The sequence below is a fragment of the Pezoporus wallicus genome, unplaced genomic scaffold (genome assembly GCF_028554395.1).
Source record: "Pezoporus wallicus isolate ANWC-B61680 ecotype Strahan unplaced genomic scaffold, APGP_CSIRO_Pwel_v1 scaffold_2584, whole genome shotgun sequence".
Lineage (NCBI taxonomy): Eukaryota > Metazoa > Chordata > Aves > Psittaciformes > Psittacidae > Pezoporus > Pezoporus wallicus.
This window is the reverse complement of record NW_026642851.1, coordinates 6231658-6254750: the sequence shown is the minus strand read 5'-3', so window position 1 is coordinate 6254750 and position 23093 is coordinate 6231658. Positions and strand designations below refer to the sequence as shown.

General features: G+C 41.0%; 1 protein-coding gene across 10 annotated transcripts in view; it reads left to right on the top strand.

Moving 5' to 3' along the window:
• Positions 1-15013, top strand: part of ST8SIA6 (ST8 alpha-N-acetyl-neuraminide alpha-2,8-sialyltransferase 6) — a 47153-nt gene extending 32140 nt beyond the window's left edge. For 6 of the 10 annotated variants that reach the window (XM_057432706.1, XM_057432704.1, XM_057432705.1 and 3 more), the window contains 2 exons: positions 2136-2608; positions 7411-7745. In XM_057432706.1, the coding sequence (XP_057288689.1) occupies positions 2136-2604 (469 nt within the window). In that variant the 3' untranslated portion in view covers positions 2605-2608; positions 7411-7745. Of the gene's footprint in view, positions 1-2135; positions 2609-3103; positions 3859-4406; positions 5498-7410; positions 7746-8135; positions 10743-14326 lie in introns of those variants that run through there. The other 4 variants (XR_008975288.1, XM_057432701.1, XM_057432703.1 and 1 more) reach the window with 4 other exon arrangements.
• Positions 15014-23093: the final 8080 nt, after the last annotated feature.

Here is a 23093-nt window from a genome sequence, read left to right as displayed (position 1 = left end):
CGGATTGGCCTCCCGACGCAGCAGTGTCTGGCTCGCCCCAGCGGCGGATTCCTTTCGGTTAGTCCAAGCACCCGCGTCCGTCACGCCACCGCAGCAGCATAGCCCGCGTTCCCCGGCCGCTGCCGCTGGCGCTGCTTACTCGCCGTTCTGGGTCCCTGATACTCAGGGCCCTGTAATCCGGGTCCCCACCAACTGGGGCCCTGTAATCCGGGTCCCCACCAACCGGGGCCTTGTAATCCGGGTCCCCGGCAGCCGGGGCCCTTTAGTCCACATCCCTGTTCGGGCACCATTTGTAAGGGGCAAGGAGAAGCAGACAGGCCAACCCAATATGGGTGATAAGCAAACTTCTACTTTATTTGTGATGCAGTTCACTTATATAGGAGTGGTATTCAGCCACTCCTCCTAGGCACAACAGTATTGGTTAGACCCACACAGCTTCCTCCACATTCTCCTCCCACCTCCGGTTTCCGGTTACCTGTGGGGCCCACCCCTTGCCTTGCTCGCACAGATCTCCAAGGCTCCATGGCCTTGCTCTTAGAGCCATTCTGCAACAACCAATAATAATAATGATAAGGGAAATAACAACGGAAGAGAATACAACCACTCATCACCTGCTGACTGATACCCAGCCTGACCCGAGCAGTGATCTCACCCTTCTGGGTAACTGCCCCCAGTGTATATACTGGGCATGACGTGCTGTGGTGTGGAATACCTTTTTTGGCTAGTTTGGGTCAGGTGCCCTGTCTTTGCTTCCTCCCGGCTTCCCCTGCTCCCTGGCAGAGCATGAGACTCAGAAAGTCCTTGGTCAGAGTAAACATTACTGAGCAGCAACTAAAAGCATTGGTGTTATCAGCACAGTTTCCAGGCTGAAAGTCAAAAACACAGCACTGCACCAGCTACTAAGAAGGGGAAAAATGACTGCTACTGCTGGACCCAGGACATAATGGCACTTTTTGGGGAAGCAGAGCTGTAAGTTTAAACCCCCTCAGCCTGAGAAGAAGTATCACTCCTTGCAGGAATTCAGTTGTTCAAGAGGTAACTGCCAAGTCTTCCGTGAGGGTTTTGAATGGAGATGGTGGTAGCTGCCATCCCCTGCCTTGAAGTGCTCAATAGGAAGAGGGTTTGAACCTATTCAAGTTGTGAAGAGAAATGAAACCAATTTTTCCAGCTTCTGATGAAGCCATTTGTGTAAAGTGGGCTCTGGTAGTCCTTAAAAGGTGAAAGTACATGGCTCAGATAGATAGACAAATACCTACAAAAGAAGACTCAGTGCTTTGAATCCTAAAAGGGATTCAAGTGCCGTATATTCACGTGATTCAGACAACTCAGATCTATAGAGGAAACTAGGTGAGTGACCCCCTTGTGTCTTGTATCACTTCTTGGGTAACTCTAGAGGTTCACTATTCAATGTTTGGGAGCATGGGAATTAGTCAGTTGTGAGAACTGAAGTCTCCTTGCTAGCTGTTGGGATCCGAAGCATCTGAGAATAAATCCTTTTTATTTGTGAAGTTAGATCTCTAACTCCATCTGTTCCCTTTGTAGTCTAAGGGGATAAATAGATATGCTTATATTTTCAGCTATTTTAAAAGTATATGAAAAACAGTTAAGACTGTGAAACTTGAGCACACACTACTCTTTAACACTCCAAGACTGCTCATATGTGTACTTGCATCCATTTCCAAATGGGGCTGACACCCAGGTTTTGAAGAGAGTTTATTATATACCTCTTGACGTAAGAAACACATTTCACAAGCACATGCAGTATATATCATACTGTGCATAGTATAAAAATACATAGTGCATGTATTTTTAAACACAGGAAATAAAAATGCCTTTTTTTTCCATTCTTCTTTGAAGTTTCTTGAATTGATTAATTCTGTAAACAGGTCCTGGTCTTACTAGCTGTGAATTTGATCTGCTTCACTAACTCCCATGTTGCCAATTCAATCCTATGGTATGTGTTCTTATTATAAAATAAAGACTGATTTTCATAACTGCACATATGACAACATACAACAGATTGGTATAAATTGACTGTATAGACAGGCTGAACTGGTGCAGCAGAGTTCATAACTCATATATGCAACTATTCCAACATTCCATTCAGTCTTTTCCTGAAATGTTGTACTTTGCAGGTACAACAAACTAAATGAAAAGAAGGCTGAATTTCTGGAGAACATTGCAGTCTATGGAGATGCTTTGCTTTTATTGCCAGCGTTTTCCTTCAGAAGCAACACAGCCACTTCTTTTAAAGTGTATCACACTCTGCAAGAGTTCAAAGCAACCCAGAGGGCAATATTTTTTCACCCCAGTTACCTGAAAAGTCTTGCCCAGTTCTGGAGAACTAAGGGTGTAAAAGCCTACCGGTTGTCATCTGGTTTTATGATCACTAGTGCTGCTCTTGAGCTCTGTGAGAATGTGAAGCTCTATGGTTTCTGGCCTTTCTCAAAATCCATGGAGAAGATGCCAATCAGCCATCACTATTATGACAACCAGCTGCCTAAACCAGGTTTCCATGCAATGCCCAAAGAGTACAACCAGATTCTTCAGCTTCATGGCAAAGGCATTTTGAAGTTGCAGTTTGGTAAATGTGAATCAGACTAAAAAGGTAGGTCACATTCTTACCACATAAAATGTCTTTATTTAAGTAACGTGTCAAGAGAAAATTTGTTTTGTGAACTGTGGGTCTGTTCTTCCTTAGGAAGACATTTCTACCTTACACTCAATGAAAGTTGTGTTCGTAAATAAGTGAAAGGTCTAGAGTTTTCTGAATAAACGTACTACGGAGTAATGTTTTCTAATTGTAAACTTTAGGTAGGGAGCATGGTAAATACACATTGCCACCATAATTCACAGTCGTTTGATACTGTTTCCTCATCTCAGATATGTGTCTCTAGCAACCTGTGTCTGATTTGGGATCAGTTCCCATGAACCAGCTTCCTTCGTGAATTGCTCTATTAAAGGCAATATTACATACCATAAAGTACAAGAGAAAATACCTAATTCTGGCACAGCCTTTCAAGATGTATAGAGGCCAGAGTAAGGATTAAGATTGCCCATGAATTGAGTACCAGGCATATGCACCCTTGTTCCCTCTTGTTAGGTAAAGATAAGTTTAGAGCAGTGTGTTCTCACAGCCCTGGATGCAGCACAGCTTCTGGACAGCAGTGAGGAAGCTGCCACACACTACAGCAGATCTTGCTGAGGATTTTACCTTGAGGCAGCTCAGAATCTGGAAGTTACAAATACAGGAAGAAATGCCATTCCCTTTCTTCTGTACTTTCTAAATGTCCCATCCCCCTTGGATCTCTATGTATTGCCTCAGAGAAGGGCAGCCCAGAGTCTGGACTCTGATTTTAAACCAGTTTACTGTGTGTGGATTATAGATTACTTTGAAAATATTTGTGCATGTTTTCAATCTTGATTTGCCCAGTTCACAAAATAACATCAATTTGTATAAATACTTCCATCTTTCAAACTAACTCAAATTCCAGCTCACAGTACTGTTGTCAGATGTGTCTTTTACAGACCTGTATTTTTCCACGGGATTCAAATTGGTATAACAGTAGGTGTTATGTGTGGTAGAACTACAATTGTATACAATATGCTTTAACTGGACTGATGTAATCTCACAACTCTATTACTCAAGTTAAATAAATGAAAATAGCATCAACTTGTTCAAGCCAGAAATTTTAAGTTCAAAAGCTTTTCTTCTGGCTATGTGAAATTTGTTTGAAAATCTCCTTTGATGGTATTTAGAAAACGTGTTACCAAAGATACATTCACACTTGGTTCATCGTCAGAGACCAAGTTTTAAACTAGCAGATTGCTAGTACCAAGAAGGCACAGTTTTATTCAGTTTCAGTTTGTCATGGTTTAAACTCTGTCAACCACGCAGTCTCGCTCGCTCACTCCCCCCTTCTTCCCTCCCCCCAACTCCCAAAGGGATGGGGAGGAGAATCGAAAGAATGTAACTCCCATGGATTGAGATAAGAACAGCCCAGTAACTAAGGTATAACACAAATCACTACTGCTACCACCAATAATAATAATGATAAGGGAAATAACAATGGAAGAGAATATGATACCACCCACCGACCGGGCCCGACCTGAGCAGTGAGTGCCCTTCCAGGTAACTGCCCCCAGTTCTACATCCTGGGCATGATGTGCTGTGGTATGGAATACCTCTGGCTAGTTTGGGTCAGGTGTCCTGTCTCTGCTTCCTTCTGGCTTCCCCTCCTCCCTGGCAAAGCAAGAGGCTTAGAAAGTCCTTGGTCAGACTAAACATTTGAGCAGTAACTAAAAACATTGGTGTTATCAGCGCTGTTCCCAGGCCGAAAATCAAAAACACAGCACTGCACCAGCCACTAAGAAGGAGAAAAAATGACTGCTGCTGCTGAACCCAGGACCCAGTTTTATTTGAAGAATAAACTAATTTCATACATTATTAGAATGATATCAAACATGTAAGAAGGAACCTTAGAAGCAATCTAGTGAATCCGCTCTCCTAGTCCGTGACAGGAGTTTACCAAAGAGGAGGTGTATGTGTATGCAGTTTCACATGGCTAAGGTATGCTTTTTCACTTATGAAAAGTTGCAGCATACTGGAAAGGTTAAGAAATACATAATGCATTTTTTCCTAGTAGCTAAGCTGTTTATACCCTCCAGTTTCCATTGTATTTATTCTTCCTGTAATATAAATGGCTGGAGACATACCATATAATTTTAATTGTAGCAACTACACCAGCTAAGAAAATGAAAGGCAGCTCCTTAGAAATATTTAATTTGGGGAGAAGCAGATAGAAGCCACAAAAATGTTTAAGCATCTGTATGGGTTAATTAAACATTGTCCATGCTTGACAGACTGAAAATCACTTCTGTTGCCAAATTTGTAAAAGAAAAAACCACCAGAAGGGTAAGATGTGCTGCCCTAATTTACATTTATACAAAGAAAAGTGAGTCCTTTAAAACCAAAGGAATTAAATGCTTTCAGTATGAGCTACCATTCTGCTACTATTATCGGCTATTAGAGATAATTGAAATTCTATAATGAGTATATTTTACTGAAGATGACCTTTTCTAAAAATTGAACAATCTCCTTGTTCTTTTCGATTTCCCTTTTATGTTCTTCTCTCTGCTTTGTGCTCTTCCCTGTTAGTGGGTAGCTGAAGAAGATTCCTTACACCACTGGGTGCCCACAGAAGTCTCAGGCAGACCCATTAGTGGAACATGAAAGTTTGGTGCTATAAATAAAAAGTGAAGGAAGCTGCTTTGCTTCAAGCACCTATATTGCAAGCGGGTAGCAGGCTCTGGAACATCACAGGGAGAGCGTAACTGCATCCCAGTGAATCATTTTGGTAGTATTGCTCCTAAGCACTATCTTTGCCATTGTAAAGGTGAACTTTTGGAGTTCATGAGAGTCCAGCAGAGATGGTGCTGAACAACATGGGAACTCCATTTGCCTTCATATCAGCTCCTGCCCCTCTACAGTTACACTCAACAGACATGTCTGTATCTCCTCTGCTAAAGTAAATGCGTACCTATCACAGATGGTAAAATGCAAAGTGAGACATCAGCAGAATCTTAAAATGTAATTAAAATAATGATCTTTATTATTTTTTATTACATTACCAAATCAGTTTTGCTATGGCCCTGCAGCTGAAGGAAGTCTTCTTTGAGCATTGGTTTAACCTGATAAGCCTGAAGGGCATGTCATTAGCTTCAAGTAAACATACGTTCAAGGAGGGGAAATGGCCTGATTCATATTTAAAAATAGACAGAAAAATCTGATTACACAAATTGTCAGATGATAAATTAATCCAACTGGCAAAAATCTGATTGCCCAGAAGCCTGGTTAAAATGCAGGTTTTGTCTGACCAAGAATCCATCAAGTTTTCTGTTTGCTACAAAGAGACGGCAGGGAAGATGAGTATGTGTTGCTTTGACATACAACACAGTAACATTAAGCAGCTGCTCAAAGGAGTCAGTCAACAGAGAAAAAAGCACCCAGACATGGAAAGGAAGAATGAAACTGAGATTCAGTGAGCCTGGGAGAGAGAATAGTGTTCGATCGTCCGAGTGGAAGGACTGAAAGAGGAGAGGCTGAGCAGAGGTGTGCTGGTGGTTAAGGAGTGAGAACTGCTGAACCTTCGACCGAGTGCAAGTGTATCTTACCTGGAAAGTAAAAATTGGGTCTGGGCTTTTTAATTCCAACCAGATGATTAAAAGACATCTGTTTCTGACAGAGCAGCAGTGAAGCCCTCCACTCAAGCTGGAGTTAGCATGGCAGCATCCTGTAAATTAGGGTGCTTCCTGCTTAATTCCTCAGGAATTAACATCAAAGAGAATCATTTTGTTCCAGACTCTATCAGCATGTTATCTTTCTTAATCTTGAAAGTTGCTGCAATCCAAATAAGTCATAAATACTGTTAGAAATAACCCATTTATAAATATAATTGTTATAAATAACCCATCTATGTAGCTGTAGGATACCAACATCAGCTTAAGTTCTGCTGAAATTCTTTCATGCTTCTGGTGCCTCAGTGTAGCTAGAGAAATATGACCTGTCCCACAGTTAATTTTTAATTACCTTGAGAAAAACGATACCACATTTTAAAAATAAGGACACCTCTGGGTTCCTGTCAAGCAGCCAAATCTCAGCCTGTCCTTGACTTGGACAAATATTATCCGGCAGGAAATTATTAGATGTATACAACATTGAACGAAAGGTCTTCTGCTTTAGTGCCCATGCAGTATAGCTTTTAAGCATGTCCTTTTGCCGCTAATTTTAAGTGTGAAGAATAATGTCAGTAATGCAACAAGTTGCGTGTGGTTTAGTTACAATCCACCAGAATAGAAAAATATAGATTAAAGCGAATTTGAATTTATATTTATTTTTGAATCAAATAAAAAAGTCTTTAGAGGTCTAGAAGGGTTTGGTTTTGGTTTGGTTTTCCACAGCAGAACTTGCCTATTGAAGAAATGGAATAATTTCAATCACTAGCTATTTCAAAATAAGATTAAGGTAATGAATTTAGAACATATCCATAGATTAGCAGTGGATGTGTCCCATGAAGATACTGGTTAGACCCAGCCTTGGTTATCTTAGGAAGTCTGAAGGGGTAAGTGTGCACAGGGGGTGTTCTAATGAAGGAGCCCTCCTTTAGAAAGAGCAGACACTAAAGCTAAATAGGGCACTAGCAGTCCAGCTTACCCAGGAGAATTTTGTGAGTCTGTGGTGCTGTATAATAAATGTCACAGACTCCCAGTCTAAAATAAGGATGAAAAAGCAGATGCAGAAGATGAAAGGCACACAGAGAAGACTAAGCTCTTAGCTTATTTTGAATATAATAAGCTATTTTGCTGGTGTACAAGAAATATCAATAACATATTTTACTGTTTTAATTCCAGGGTGATGATCCTAAGGAGACAGTTTGTGTGTATCTCAGCAGTTCAGTGTTGGATTTGAGCTGATGTGGTTTTGTGAGCATTAAGATGCATTGTTACAATAGAGAAACATTTTACACTTGGGGAGAAAAGAGAGTGATTTTTTTTCACACAGTGGCTGCTACATTTCTGAATTTCAAGTAATCATTTTTTTAAATACAAAATAACATTTATTTGGGAAATTCTGAAACTCCTGTCTATTGGTTTAGTTGCTTCAAAGCACAATCTCAGGATGGTGGCAATATGTGACCTTTAATGTATTCTGCTTCTTAAAGGATCATTAAAATATTTTGACATGAGATCTCTGGTTTTGTTAGTATCATGTAATACCGGCAATAGTCTCTGTATGGTAGCGGCATGAGTTGGCAGTGGAAATTTTCAGTTAAGAACTTGATCCTATAAAAACTAACATTTGTCTACATGAGAAAGGTGATGGGAAGAGCTACAGTGGAGTAATTAATTCTGAGCCATGTCATTCTTAGTTTGTTCCAGGGTGCACAGATTCAAAAATCACCCAGGTTGGCGATAGTCAAGTTGTTTATGGGTTTTCATTTTGTGGGAAATAGATAATGGTGTGGCTTTAAGGGGATCTCTCATATGAGCGATGTTAATTTTGTGAGCAAGCGTTTGAAGGACGAATTTGTATAATTGCTTTTAAATCCATCTTCTTGCTTGTGTTTCTATCTAAGGTCCAGTTCAGCTGCAAATGAGAACAGTGAACTAGGTTCTATGCTGCAATCCCTGGAGTCTTGATAGGACATGACTTTGCACACGTTCCTGCAATCCCAGCTCTCTATCTCGGCTGACATACAAGATGGACCATTCATTAGAAAAATGATAGGTACCAAACCCATCATTTCTTCTATTGCTTTTTCACCAACCATAGCTCGGACCAATATGTGACTACAGATAAGGAAACTGCATTAAGCATTATTAGAAGAATGTTGCTTATACAGTTGACCCCAAGTTCTTCTTCTGTACCAGAACATATGAGAACAGACCCTACAGTCCCTGAATTTAAAACCCATGCAGTTCTTGTGCATTAAGTTTTCAGATGGTCCAAGAATACCCAGGGAGCAACATCCTGTGACTAGAGAAAGTGACGTATCAGCCCAGTGGAAAGAATCACATTAACATTTACAGGAGCTACCATGAGCAATTGTTGCCCTAGCTGTGGCTGCTTGTATGTTATTGCTGATACGTTTTCCTGCAGAAGAAAAACCCAACTAAACAAAAAATTGTGATAACAGCTACTGTAACCTCAGTTTCAGTAGCTTTTCTGAGAGTCTTTTGAAAGATCAGTTCAAACATAGTGTCCTTCTTCTTCTTTTTACAGATACTGTCATATATTTTGTTTACTAAAACTCATTTTGCCACCGTAGCATTAATTCCCCAATCAACTGGTTTAAAGAGCATTGAATATTCCACTCATTGAGGATTATATCTGTAAAACAAAAATCCTACTTGAATCAAACCTTATAAGGTTAAAAAATGTTTTAAAGTGATACTTCATAAAAGCATTTCTGTGTTGCAGTATTTGCAAGCTTAACTTGCAGCAGTTTTATAATAACATAAATAGTCCTGAAAGTTTTAGAATCAATCAGTATGGGTGCCGGTCTTTTAGTTGAGACACGTTCAGCATCGTGATCCATTTCCAAGGTAATGATATCGGAATCCAATACTACTCCTACCCAAGGAGAAGCATCCGTAATTCCTGGCTGTAAACACCAGCCATAAAGTAATTTTTTTTAAAATAAGGTTTTTAAAAAGTTGATGGTGTTTTGGGGCATTGAATGACACTGCTAATACATGGGTGGACCTCTGAATATCAATAGGGCTCTTAATGGAAACAAAGTCGATGAGTACATCTGTGTTACCAGCTGGTGACTGAAAGAGGCGAGCACAAGGGTTTGATTTACTGTGATCTGTTATGGTTCCATCACCACACATCCACATTTTATCTTCACCAGCAGTGAAATTTGTGCCAGTTTCTGGCCATAGGCATCTGCTGCTCATGTGCAGAGAGCTGGCAGCTGCAAGACCCTGCATCCATGTTGTGAGTGATTAGGGGTGATTGCCTACTGCAAGTCCTAGTTGTAGATCAAAAATAAATGTGCTCACAGAAGAGCTCCTCCTATACCATGGGATACCTATCACTCACATAGGCTATCCCAGAGTGTTGGTAGCTGGAAGCTGTGCAATGTGACATAGTTGTTCTTTGGGTGATGCAAACAATTTGAGGAGAACCACATCCTATTTTATCCAGAGAGACAAAGATGCCCCTCTGTCTAGGCAAGGACTGTGACTTGTTCCAGTCTAGCACAGTGCAATGAGATGGCTGTGTAGAAGCTACATGGTTTGATTTGGAAAAATTCGTACATTTTTTAGAGACTGAGGATCCTTCATTGTATCCAGAACAATAGTAAAAGTGCTTTGTGTGCACGTAGAGATGATGCAAAGGGTGTCATTCGTTGCTCAGATTAAATTCAATGAGGTACTCAGTGGCTGAAGTGGCAAAACCTGTTTGTGTGTAAGCAGAAGATGTAGAGAGGAGAAAATGAAATGTATTTGCAATGGAGAAGCAATTTCTTTCAGTAGCGTTTATTAGTTAGTTTTGAGTGTATTCCATTATCTCAGTGAATACATCTATACAGAGTACCATGACACATCATGAAGTCATTGTGTGTCTGGACCATTTCTGTGCAGCCATGTTATTTATAACATACATGTACTAGTTACTGGAAAGGTTATTGGAGTACATTTTTAAAAAGGTTTAGCTAAAGGAAAAAACTATTCTAGTTTCCTTAACAGAAAGAGGTCTTAATTGAAGGAGTGTGATGTCACACTCACAAATGAGAGCAAATGGAAGGCTCTGTAACGTGGACAGACACTATGACTTTTTAGCGCTATTTAAACTTGTCATTGACCTGAAGACCTGAATCTCTGTGCTCTCAGAGCTCTCAGTGATTTGTGTGGTGCACAGGGCTAACAAGAAATGTGTGGAGGAATTGTTAACATTTCCTACCCTTTCCCACAAATACTCTTAACTCCTCGTAAAATTAAAATATGCTCTATTAGACTTTAAATTAAGAACCTGTTTTTAATGTAGCTTTCTCGGGCCTTGCTCCAGACGTGAAGTTCCAATTAGATGCTAGTTTCATCCACTTCACTCCACAGGAGTGCAGACCTTGTATTGGGCTTTATTACAGCTATTGCTGCTGTGTGCTTGGTGGCTAGGTCATGTTAATTTGTGCACAGACCGGGCAACCTAATAGTGGTGTTTCTGCGTGACAGGTTATAGTGAGTGAAGTACACTCACTGTAGGAAAGGGTGTTTTTCCAGGTAGCCAAATAAATTCTTTATTTGACATCTACGATTTCTCATTGATTTTACATCTGTGCCAAGTTAATGATGAGTAAATGGATCTTGAATCCATTCTCTAGCTGGGAATGTGTATGACACTTGCAAGACTCAGCCAAGTGCAGCTTTCATGAAGGATTCATGACCAAAGGTTAGGAAGGGCCTTTCAGTTCTCTCTACTTCACATGAGGAATAATAATTTTAGGGTTTGTGGGCCTCCAATCTGTCACATGCTGTGGAAAGAATATTGAGATTAAATAGTTTTCTAAACATAGAAACACTGACAACGTGCTAATAGTTCCAGTGTACCTTTGCAGAGGCTGACAGTGTCCTTGCACATGACTGCTTTACAGCATCGTTAGATTAAAGCCTGCTTGGCTGCTTTTATTCGTTTTTCTCCTCTGAATCTTTAATCTTCCTTTAGGATCTAGTGCTGCCTCAAGCTGGTTATTTCTCTTCCCTCCATAGGGCGTTATGTAGTCCTGTTTAGTGTTTGTTAGGGAGTTCGTATGGCTATGAATCAAATGCTGCTATGCTTGCAGCATAGTAAAGCATACTTTAAATGATTCAGTTTACAGCTCAAGGAAAGCACAGCATGGTGAGATACTCACATTGCATAATTGGAGGTGCTAAAATTGGGCTGTAGCTCCATAGTGGCTTTAGCTGTAATGGCTGGCTCACAGTCCAATCCTCATTCTTGCTCGGCACCACTTCCTTCATGCCGTCTTTGGCTCGTGTCTGATCCTACACTGAGCTGTTTTGGCACACTGAGCTGGGAAAAAACTGACCTGGTGGAAAATTGGTGCATGCCAACAGAGCCAGGGGAATTTCAGAGTCAAAGCCAAGGAGGTGGTGAGAGCATACAGGTGGGGCTGTATGGACATATTTAGGTGTCATTTGTTCTCTGACAGCTCTTGGATAGGCCCAACAGTCCCCTGAAACCTTGGTCAAGTCCAGAAGGTGTCATCTCTGGGGAGAGAAGGGCTTCTGCAAGGGGAAATCACATCATGGTGGCTGCTCTGGTGGGCAGGAGCCCCGTCTCTCCCTGTGGTGACAGAAACCAGTTAGGAACTCTATGTACCTACACTGTTAATGATTGCTCCCTCTTCTCTCTTTCCCATTACAGTTACTTTAGCAAGCTGTTCACCATCAGCAGGTTCAGGAATTATAACTGTAAAAAAAAAACCCTTTTGTCTGTAAATATTGTTTCTCAGGCCACTAACAGTAAACTTGCATACACCTGCTCATTATTCAGCATGCCTGTGCTTTCAGTCTGCTAATCCCAGCATGTCCAACAGCATCTGCAGAGAACAGAGCTGCGCAGGGTCTGGTGATTTTGAGACCAGTTAATCTCACTTGGATTCTCTGTACAGTAGTGAGATTTCTGACATATTGCCATGCTTGAGTCAGGGTGAAATTCTCTGTCGTGTGTGATTCAGGAAAATAAACCAATCATTTAGGTGGCCTGGCACCTTCTGTGGGCTCCACAAGTTACTAGTAAAATATTCCTGTTGTTATGTATTATTTGATTTTATCCTGTGCAGGTATCTGGATTGGTTAAGCAGTCTGGGTAAATTGATCACTTAGACCTTAAGCCTGCACAGACTGTAGTGAAGCTACAGCCTGAGTTGGCAGTCTAGGTTTAAAAACCCTAGGTTTGACCTGGAGATCTTTCTGTGTCCTGTTATTCACTCTCATGTGACAAATCTGGGGAGTGAGATCCTGAACATCCGTGCAGTAGCCTCTCCAGAGACTCTCAGGTCCACAAAGCACACATCCACTTATATGTATATATAGGAGTCTGTGAGAGTTCAAGCCCAAAGAATATTCTGGCAAGTGCTTTATTCTGAAAGAGCTTTATTTCAGACAGCTGATAGCCACTTGTTGCACGCTCTGGAGCAGCAGACTTTGTATACAAGAAGTTTTTAGTATATATATATATATATATATATATATATATATATATGTATATATTCATGGCTAGGTAATCCTTCATCTTGTGGTACTTCAGCAGCTGATCTCTTTCGTCTCTAGGTCTGCTAGCCGAGAACAGTGACAAAGGGATATGTATTTACACATATAAAGCCTGGCCCTCTTGATTTTGAATTCAGTCATTTTAGGCAGGAACATCATCCTTCTCTGAGTTTCTGAATTTCAAAGGCTGCTGATCTCTCAGGGTACTGTGAAAAAATCATTTTGGCCTTTCAGCCACAGCACAAATGACTGGGCAGATTTATATCTATTAAGCTTTGTTCCAGATTTTCATAAAGTATTTCTTAATTGGCTCTAAATTATCATACTGGTCTAGTAGAGCATGAAACAATCTGCAGCATGCCACTAAACAGAGGAGCTATTGCAGTTGCTTAGTGGTCTCCTTTCATAAAGTAGCATTTCAGAATACATCCTATCTAGGGAACACTGGCTCACCAGAGGAATGACCCTGGGGCCAGCTGGGGTAGCAGCCTATCAGTGCGCTCTCGGTGTCCAGCAAGTTGAAGCACTGTGACGAGAGCTTAACACAATGGGAGTCCACCAGCTTGGGGTTGCTGTAGACCGAGGAGTAACCTTCATACTGTGATGTATAATTGGCTGAGCTCACATTCCTCTGTGTGTGAGCAATAGCTGCTGTTTGGTGGTGGGTGTTGGCAAATACTGGTTTAAGGATGAAAACAGCCTAGCTGTTAAATACAAGAAGGAGTGACATCCTCATGTCATCAGGTAAACAGTCAAATCTGTGTTTTGCTAAAACCTGGCAGAGCTTCAGCAATGCATTGGTGTTTGTTGCTGCACCTAGTACTGCTGTGCCCTGTCTTCTTTTTTATCCCTCTTTTCTCCAGTAAGGGAGAAAACTTAATTGCATGGTGGAAGTATTTAATGATACCACCATGAATTCATGGTATCATAGCAAGGTGCCATTAAATGAATCATGCTCATGGTTGTGACAGGATAGTCTAGTCTAAGACAATATTGCTGGTTTTAAATTCCTCACTATCCACTTTAATCCCTGACAAGAGGAGGTTCTTCGCAACAAATTTGTAGTTCAACAACCTGCTGGGCTTCTCAGCTCTTGGCTTGGCTGTGAGCTGAGTCCCTAAGGACACCTCCTTGGTGTATTTATTGGAAGTGCTTATGGTACAAACCCAGTCTTAAATTCTTGTGAAACAGAAGTTTAGCAGCTGCTATTTCATCATGTTTCATATGCACATTTTATATAGTAGCTTCATATATATTCTTTATGTTGATTTTTTTTTAGATTCTAATTAAAATTATTTAAAATACTCATATTTTGTGCTACCAGAGTAAACTGTGGGGGAAGTTACATAATGTCACCTAAAAAAACCAGTGATACACCAAAACCTCATTTTTAAGGGTATCATCTGACTGATTTATTGATGGGTATTTTTGTATCAAATTTGTCATCTGTCAAAATGTATCTAAAGTGTAATTTAGACATTTGATTCTTAGATGAATCTTTCTAAGGTGGTCTAAGAGGCCACATCTGCTTCTGATTTACTTCCAGACTTGCAAGCAAGAAGGTGGGAGAATGGAGAGGTCCTACACAGAGCTGCTCCTAAAGGATGGCAAATGCATGGTTTTATTTCAGACTGTTCCATGTGTCAAAAATGTATTTTCATGAAGTTTCCATGATAGCTTTTGCCCAGAGGTTTCATTGTCTCTTAAAATGCTTGCATTAATCTTGGTTCCATTCTTTTCAATGCAATTGTGGAAGCAGAGCTTATCCCCCCTTGGCGCTGGTATAATTGTGCTCCTCCACATGCGCCAGGCTCTGTGTGAAGCTGCTAGTGTAGGCTCTGCTACTGCTGTTCCCAAAAAGGTTCTCTCAGATTCTGTCAACGCTGAACTTATTTAGGTTTTCAGATGTGAACTTGCTATTGTCTGAGTAGAATGTGTGCAGTGTAACATAGAAGTGTCTCTGCGCAGGATTTAGGAGGAGGCATGGAAAGCCCCTCAAGCGTGTGTGTGCTTTATTACAGAAAATCAAGATGAATTTGTATTGTTGAGTCATCTGTTATGGCTGATTTAAGTTGTACTTTGTTTTCATGTTTTAAGTGCCTAATGATTTTTTGGTCAAGGAGGCAATGGTTTCACTGTTACAATGCATACTTAGAATTCTGCACTTGTTACCTGTTCAGTAATAGAATATTTTTGCAGTTTCTGTTTGGAAATAAAGACTTATTAGGCATAATTGTGATTTATTTTCTTCTTTTTTGAATTCCTGAGACTTAACAATCAGAAACATGGCTTCTGAGGCACAGCACCGTCGAAAATGCATTAGTCTGATTCCTTTACAGCAGTGCTGGCAACTGACAGTAGAAATATGGGTGGTTCCTTAAAATTGTACAAGGAAAAAAGAAAGCTATGCTTAAAACAGGTATGGGGGAGGTGTGCATGTATAAATATGTATTGCTTAAACAATGCTTTCGTGTAATTGCAGTCTTTTCTGTTCCACACAGTTAACTGTCTTCTTCTTTTGCTACTCCTAATGATTTGAAATCATTTTTTAATTATTTATTGAAGACAAATCAAACAAGGAAAAGAAGCAAACAAGAAAAGTAGCCATTAAATTCAAAAAACAGCTCTAAAAATAGCCGAATACTTTGAAAGCAGTGATTAACTGAAAATAGTAAACCACTGATACAGAAGTTTTTCATAGAAATACTGACCATGGGTACATGTCTAGCAGATATGTATCTAGTAGACCTCTGGACATGCTTTAGTGGATTATATGGATTTTTTCTTAGTATAGGTTTTGGTCACATACACAGGTACTTGTAGTGAACAGATTTCAAACAGATGAATTTCAGAGAAATTTCCCCTCTGAGTGTTTACTCTTGGCCAGAAGGCGGCCGTATAGCTTCTGTGCTGCTTACCGTGACTTCTCCAAGTAGAACTTGACTGTCTCCTCCAATCAGGGCAAACAAGTACATGCAGCTGTTTTGTGATGTGGACTGTTATCCTTTAGGGCCCTCTAGGGACTAAACTGCAATTGCCAAATTTTATTACAGCCAGAACAGAGATTAGAACTGAAAGGTTTTATTTGGCCTCATGGACAAACAAGTGGCTTCTGCCCAAAGATTAAGATCTGGATCTTTGTGGCCTCCCTTCTTCCCGTATAGTACTGGTCTTTCATAGAAGATCAAACCCAAGGATTTTCTTTTGTTTGTTGTGCTGACAGCTGGAATTGCATTTGAGTGATGCAGATGCAAATGTGCCCTCATAATCAGAGCAGTTTCTAAAGCAGAAGTGTGATTTCTGCTGTGGAAAGGAAGTGACTTTGAATAAGATTAAGCATCTAAAATATTTAGCTGATAAACAGCTAAATGTTGAAGGAGCAGCACTGGCTGGTGATTAGGGCTGCTTGGCCCAGATACAGAGTAAGTGAGTGCTGCTTCAGACAAAGCATTGCCTTTTCCTCATCCCCTGCTTGAAAGGGGAGGAGTCTGGGAAAAGCTGGCTGGACAAGAGGCGAGCAGAAGGGTTATGCATTGAGGTTATGCTTGTCAAACAGCTGTAGTACCTCTGATCTCACTCAGCGCAAACCTTTCTCCTGGGAGCATAGCATCTCCCATGAAGATGGCACTCCTGCCATGGGAAACACATGGCTGCTGCTGTTAGAAGGGCTTAAGAAGGAATTTTACCAGGAGCAACAAGATTGTTCAAGGCCAGGTTAGGTTTCCTCCTGCCTCAAAATACTGTTAGGCAAAAAGTGTCATGTGAAGATCATACAACATAAGGACACTGGGTTCATCCAGGAGAAAAGAATGGACAAAGCCTGGTCCACAAGCTGACAGCCATGGTAGTGGGTGAGGGGAGCTGGGGTCATGGCCTCAGCCACATGAGCTGAGGAAGATCATCAGCTCTTTAAAAAGAGAGGGGAGAGAGGCCGCCTCCTCCTCAATGATCCCAGTGTGCCCATGTTCTGGTGTCTGGATATGTCTGGTGCTTGAGATGCACGTCTCAGTTTTAGCTTGTTTCTTCCATCCTGTATCAAGTGTCTGCTTCATCCTCACTCTGCGGCCAGAGCCAATTAATAGCAAATAGGACTGGTGAAGTCTCATGGCCTGTGCAGACTGATAGATGAAACCATCTGCTTAATGGAGACACCATAATGAAAGTATTAGCTTTTATGTATATAAATGCAGATGAAACTCTTTTATCATGTAAGTGAGAAAAGAGAGAGCACAGCAAGGACTGAATTTAAGTTGCTGTCTGGTTTCACAGCACAGGGAAACAAAGCTGAATTGGTGCAGAATCTCATGTGCTGCCACTGTCAGTGGAGGCAGAAATGTGGATGTGCTGGGAAAATAATATAAATATTAGAAATGGGATAACTTCCGTCTTCAAAATTACTTTATTATTAGGTATTTTAAGAGACTTTTAGGGGGAAACCAATCTGGTTGATTGAATTTTAAGCACAGTGCTGCTTGTGCAACTCCAAACCTGCAGGGGCATGACTTCTTTTTGTTTAGCTTTTATTCTGCTCTGTGAGGACAATAACTGCTCTTGTATTATGTGTGGAGTTTTAACAGTGTAAAAACACCCAGTAACAGCCCTTCAGTTTGAATAGCCCCTCTAAAACAGATCCTTCACCTTTAACAATGTGCATTGTGTAAAACCTGCCATGAGCCCAGGAGCAGGCTGCAGTCCCATTTTCTCTGCTCAGGCATAGCTCCTGCCTGCTGGCTGCCACCAACTCCCACCAGACCCCCCGGCAGCTGGGTGCCTAGGACTCCTGCCAGGCAATTGGGAACCGTGGGTCTGAATCACCTATAGGACAGGAAGGAGTTCAGCTCTGTGGTTTGCTGCCTTGGTAATGTGCTTGGCAGCAGAAGGAAATAGCCTGTAACTCATCACACCAACCAATCTTCAATTCAAGGTAGGGCGCCTTTTACTACGAAGTAGCATAGGATGCTACTTCATAATCAGGGTGACTACTTCTGTATAAATTTCTCCATCATGAATACCCTAAGCTTACTGGGTCAGTCCCATTATTCCTGTCCTACCCTTTCTCTATCTACACTGAAAGTTTTCTAACAGCGTGTTAATCATAGAGCTCTGAACTCTGTTGGCCCTATTCCCTCTGCTATAATATAGATAATAATTTCTAGGATGAAATATCTCTTTTTCTGAATATATTTAACATCTTTCAGAAGAGTCTAAAATAGAAACTCTGAGAACATTATCTTAGAGCACTTTTCAAGTTCATCTTACTTGCAGTCCATTTAAGTGAAGTGACAACTGAGGTGTGACATGAAGTAATTATACTGATTGTGTTGTATGTGCTCCACAGGAGCTAAATGATTTGCTGAAGATATTAATTTCAAAAGCCAGACAGCAAGAGATCAGCTGAGATGGAAGATCACTGCAAAGTGACCTCAGACCAGGGGAAAAGAAAAACAAGAGTTGGGGATGTGGCCCAGCACAGGAGTTCAGTGCTGTGTAGTCTAGCAGTGACCCGAAGTAGATGCATTTTGGCACCAAAGGTGGTCTCCATGTAACTGAATGCAGATGTCAACATTGTAGTTCAAAGTCATCACTGTAAATTCCCTTTATGATCTATGGAGAGAAGTGGAGAATAATTAATCCGGCTTATTTTTGGTAACCTACATTAGGAGATGATAAATCATGCCATAGATTCCCTGGTTTATAGAGAGTGTGGGCTGAATAGCTGGGCCATGGTGTCTGTAGTTCAGTGCTTCACCGTAAGGGACAGTGTTGGTGAAAGGCAGGTGCAACCTCAGACCAAGCTACCATCTACCTTATCCATACAAAGTCCTGGACTTGTCTATGGCCTGATCATTACGCCTGGGGCATTACACTTCATGACTAGGGGAATAGTAGCTAAGTAGCAGACTATCACTTAGAGATAACATATAATGAGATCAGGTTAATAAGGATTCTCTGAAATAATCTGTACCTTTACAAATAACAGACATAGCAAACTTCGTTTATTTGATCTCTGAACAATTTTCACAGTCGCAAGAAATTAATCAGAATGTAAAAGCTCTTTATCAAATGTTCACCGTTGAAATCAGTGCTGGATTTGTGTACTTGAACTGTTGCTCAGCCCTGAATAGATATATTAAAAGTAGTTTAATCCGATTGGTTTTAGCTTAGTTCTGCAGCCTAGCAGTGCAAGTAAAACTGCTTTCACTTAGGGATTGTCACTGCTTTGCTTGAATAAGTTCATTAGCAAGGCATAAAGTAACTGTGAGTCTGAGGGGCTTTGGGGCCCAGGGGCTAGATCTTCCTGAGAGAACAAAAATTGGAGGCAAGTAATAGCCAGTACTCAGTGTAATACAAAACACTAATGAAGAGGATGTCATGAAGCTTGACAGGGTAGCATATCCTTGAATCTAGATATCCATGCTCACAGAAAGAGGTAGGCAGTAGCAAGAGCATAATTCTGTGCTAACAGGGAGCTCAACACTCAATCTGTTCCACATGGCTTCGTCTGCCATTTGCCAGAAAAAAAATGACAAGCTACTTCAGTTTCACTGAAGTGATGACTTTTGACCAAGACACAATGTTTTGGCACATCCACACAAACCCAAGTCTGTAACCATCATGGTCATCGCTGCTACTGACTCATAGACTTCATGGGCAAACACAGACAGTCACTGAACTGAAGGCCCTCAGCCTCTGAGCACGTCTAAGGATCCCTGGTCACTTACGGTTTTGATCACTAAAGCTCAGCCTGTACAGAAGAGGAGACTGGCTATACAGACTGCCTTAAGCTGACCATCTGGGCTAATACAGCCTTCTTTTGGAGGCAGTGGGCTGTTGAAAACAGGCCCTTTATCCCATCCACCACAGTGCTGTTATGCCTCCACTAACAACAGAGAGACAACTTGAACAAGAGGTTTAGTTTTCTGACAGCCAAAGTAAATGAAAGGGTCACCTTGCTCACTGATTATGATTGTATCTTTGCATGGCACTGTTAACTGCATCAGTACTCCAACCTCTGTAGCACAGGCATCATCCTCGGGTCTTCTGTGATGGTAAGAAGGGGTGCTAACCAATTTGTGGCCATCAGGAATCTTTTCTTTCTTTTATTTCCACACAGCTGGAAATAAGGCAAGACTTTGCAGTTCAGAGGGAAGGATACCTTTATTTCTAATATCTCTGTAGGAGAGTAGAAAGCAGTCCCTTGATTTCTCTATGGCCAAGCTCATCTGTTACTCCCTCGTCAAAATGGGAACAGCAATGCTTGGTCCTCTCCCAGTAGTGTTAAGGGGGTAAATACACCTCATCTGAAGACCTGATTATGTTCTGTATGATGGAGACCATGTATGAACTGCAGACAGACAGCTTTTCCGCTCTCTAAAAGCTGCAGTTTATCTCTTGCTGCTGCTTCAGCTTGGTTGGCCATGACATAAAGCACAACTAGACAGATTAGATGTATAGTAGCACTATTATGATATTTGAATTACAAAGACAGAAAACAAATCAAAAGAACAAGGAGAGAATTTAACATTTTTGATCAGCCTTTCTCCTTCACTTTCTTCCTATATAATTTAAACTGGAGCTGTTTTTCCATCCCCAAGAAGTGAAAATACATTTGCAAAACTAATAAATGAGAATCTATTTGCAAAGATATTTATTTATGCGCCTGGCACTTGAGGGTGTTTAGAGGGTAATCTCAAACTGTGAGCTCTGCACTGTGTAAATTTAGAAGCTATTTTTTCTAAATGTCAAGTATTTATTACATGAAAAAAACATTTGGAGTGTGGAGCAGGTCCCTAATGATATACAGTGCATTTGGGGAAGGACTTCTTGGATGAACAGAAGTAATATTTGAGAGATGAAAAGCAAATCATGTGTTTGAAATTGCTTTGTGTACACAGAAAGGAAGCTGAACAAAGGTAGAAGGCCAGCCCGGTATTTTGCTTTGTCTCATGCATAAAATAGTGGTTTTCCAAGCCTATACCAATCTCTTTTCTGAGTCCTGTGGCACTTCTACCTCCTCTGCTTAAATGCTGCTGTCTCCCTTTCGCCCCCTTAACAGCTCCAGCAGGCTCTGTTCAGACCGCAGGCAAATAAACCCTGCAGAATTTATTCATGTAGGATTTTACCCACATGATACCTTACCTTAACGTCAATGTATCTCGAAGTGTGGAGTAGTGAAGTGCAACTCTCCAACTGGAGACTGATGATATGGAATACAAAGGACTTTATCTATTGTGAGAAGCCTGTGATGCCTGTTGTTTTGCTTGGAAATACCAGCCAGCCTGGAAGGCTGCAGCACAATGAGAACCATCACAAGCAAGGGATGCCTCACCTACTTGTTCTTCCTGATCAGAGCACACACCCCCTCTACATCAGGCACCTCCTTTTCCATGGAGGTCAAAGTTTGTGGATAGACACCCTGTGTTTTATTAGTCCATCTAATAAAGTTGGGGGAAACTCGAAAGGCTTTCATCTGAAAGCTGCTCTCATGTCCGAAATAGACGCCATGAGCTTCAAGCAATTGCTCTGAGTTTGATTAGGTACGTAGGAGCTTCACTACCTAAAGGAAAGAGTGACTAGATAATTTACGGGTTAAAGGAGAGAAATGCTAAGACCATTTCTTGCAAAGGACAGAGAGAGACAAGTACTTTACAGCCTGTGTGGAATATGAAGAGGTTAGTGGTGAGAACGATGTAGCAATTGCATGTACTGAATTCAAGCTAGGAAGGAAAAAAAAACAACCTGAAAGTCCATTTCAAACATGCAGAACTTCAAAAGGGAGCTTCAAATGTGAGCAGCAATAAAGAAAGATAGAAAAAAAGAAAGTAGAAACTAAAAGATTGAAAATGCTGGTAAGGCCAAAAAGACTTATCTTAAAAGATACCGTGTCTGACAGCTGCCGACTGGCTTGTGGAAAGCATCTTACAAAGAAAAAGAGAAAAACCCTCACAAAAATCTCAGCCTAATTAAAAAAGACAGTGAAGGGAACTTTTAGAACTTGACAAAAGTCATTTCCAAATGGGAAAACCAGGAAAATCTGGCAAGTGAAATGTAGATCTCCAGTGAGATGGGTCAAATACCAGTTCAATGCAAGCTGCTAACAGAAACCACTTTCAGACACATCCAAACCACGATGTCTTCCAGAAATTCAGTCAAGTGAGACAGTCAAGAGGTAGAATTACACAGCAAAGGCTATAGGAAAAGTACTTGCTTGAACACATCTCGTTAAGAACAAAGTGATAGAGCCTGCTGTGACAGATGAAGAACAATCTCAAACCGACGAGATTTTGAAGCAAACCAGTACAATTGACCAGTGAGAAGACAGGATGACAATCATCAAGTGGCTCTGGAGTAACTCGGCATGAAACTGCTAACTTGTTACTTGAAATATGGCTGGTGTCAGAGGAACAGCCAATAGCCATTATAACTTTCTTCTTTAAGAGAGGCTCCAGGGTGATGCTGAAATCTATAGAGAAATAAATCTGTAAGAAAAAAGGCTTTATCAGGAGGAACTGTAAGAGCAGCTGTGCTGGGCAGGATTCCACAAGCATTTTTACCCAAGGAAGTCATGCCTCATGAATCTGGCAAAAAGATCTATAGCATTTCACAAGCTTTGTGGGTAAAGGTGATGCAGGTGGAGGATTTTGTCAAAGGCTTTTTCAAAAGTGATAACTGAAGGTTCCTAAGAAGTACAAAGGGCAGGTTCTCCCGATTTTAAGCTAGGAAGTAGAAGATGGCTGAAAAAGACAAGAGTCTTCACTGTGGAAGGAAGCTGGCACTGGGCTCGCACACATATTTGCACTTTGGACTTTACTCTTCAATATAATCCCCAGTGACCTAGCAAAGGATGACAAAAGTTTTCAGTTGGTACAAAATTAGTAATGGCAATCAGTATTAATGCAAAGCTCAAAGTTGCAGAAGGATACCACAGTCCTGGATGACTGGGCAATCAAACAGTGGATAAAAAATTTATGTCAATGATGATGGAAAAGGGGGGGGGGGGATGAAAACATCAGCCCAGTGATCAAAAAAGTAGATGGGATATTTTTACCTACTTTGAAGGTAACAGAGCACAAAATAGAAGTCCCCATTATGTCACTCTGTGCTGCTCCAAAGCACGTCTTGAAAACTGCTTGTGTTTTAGTCATCTTGTTTTAAACAGATTACAGCAGAACTAAAATGAGGGGAAGACTGATGTGGATTATTAAGATTTTAGGATTACAGGATAAGGTAGATTTTCTGCAGGATGTGATCCTGTGGTCCTTCCTTTCTGCTCAGTCACAACGAGAACCCTTTGCAGTGCTCTGTCCACTTCT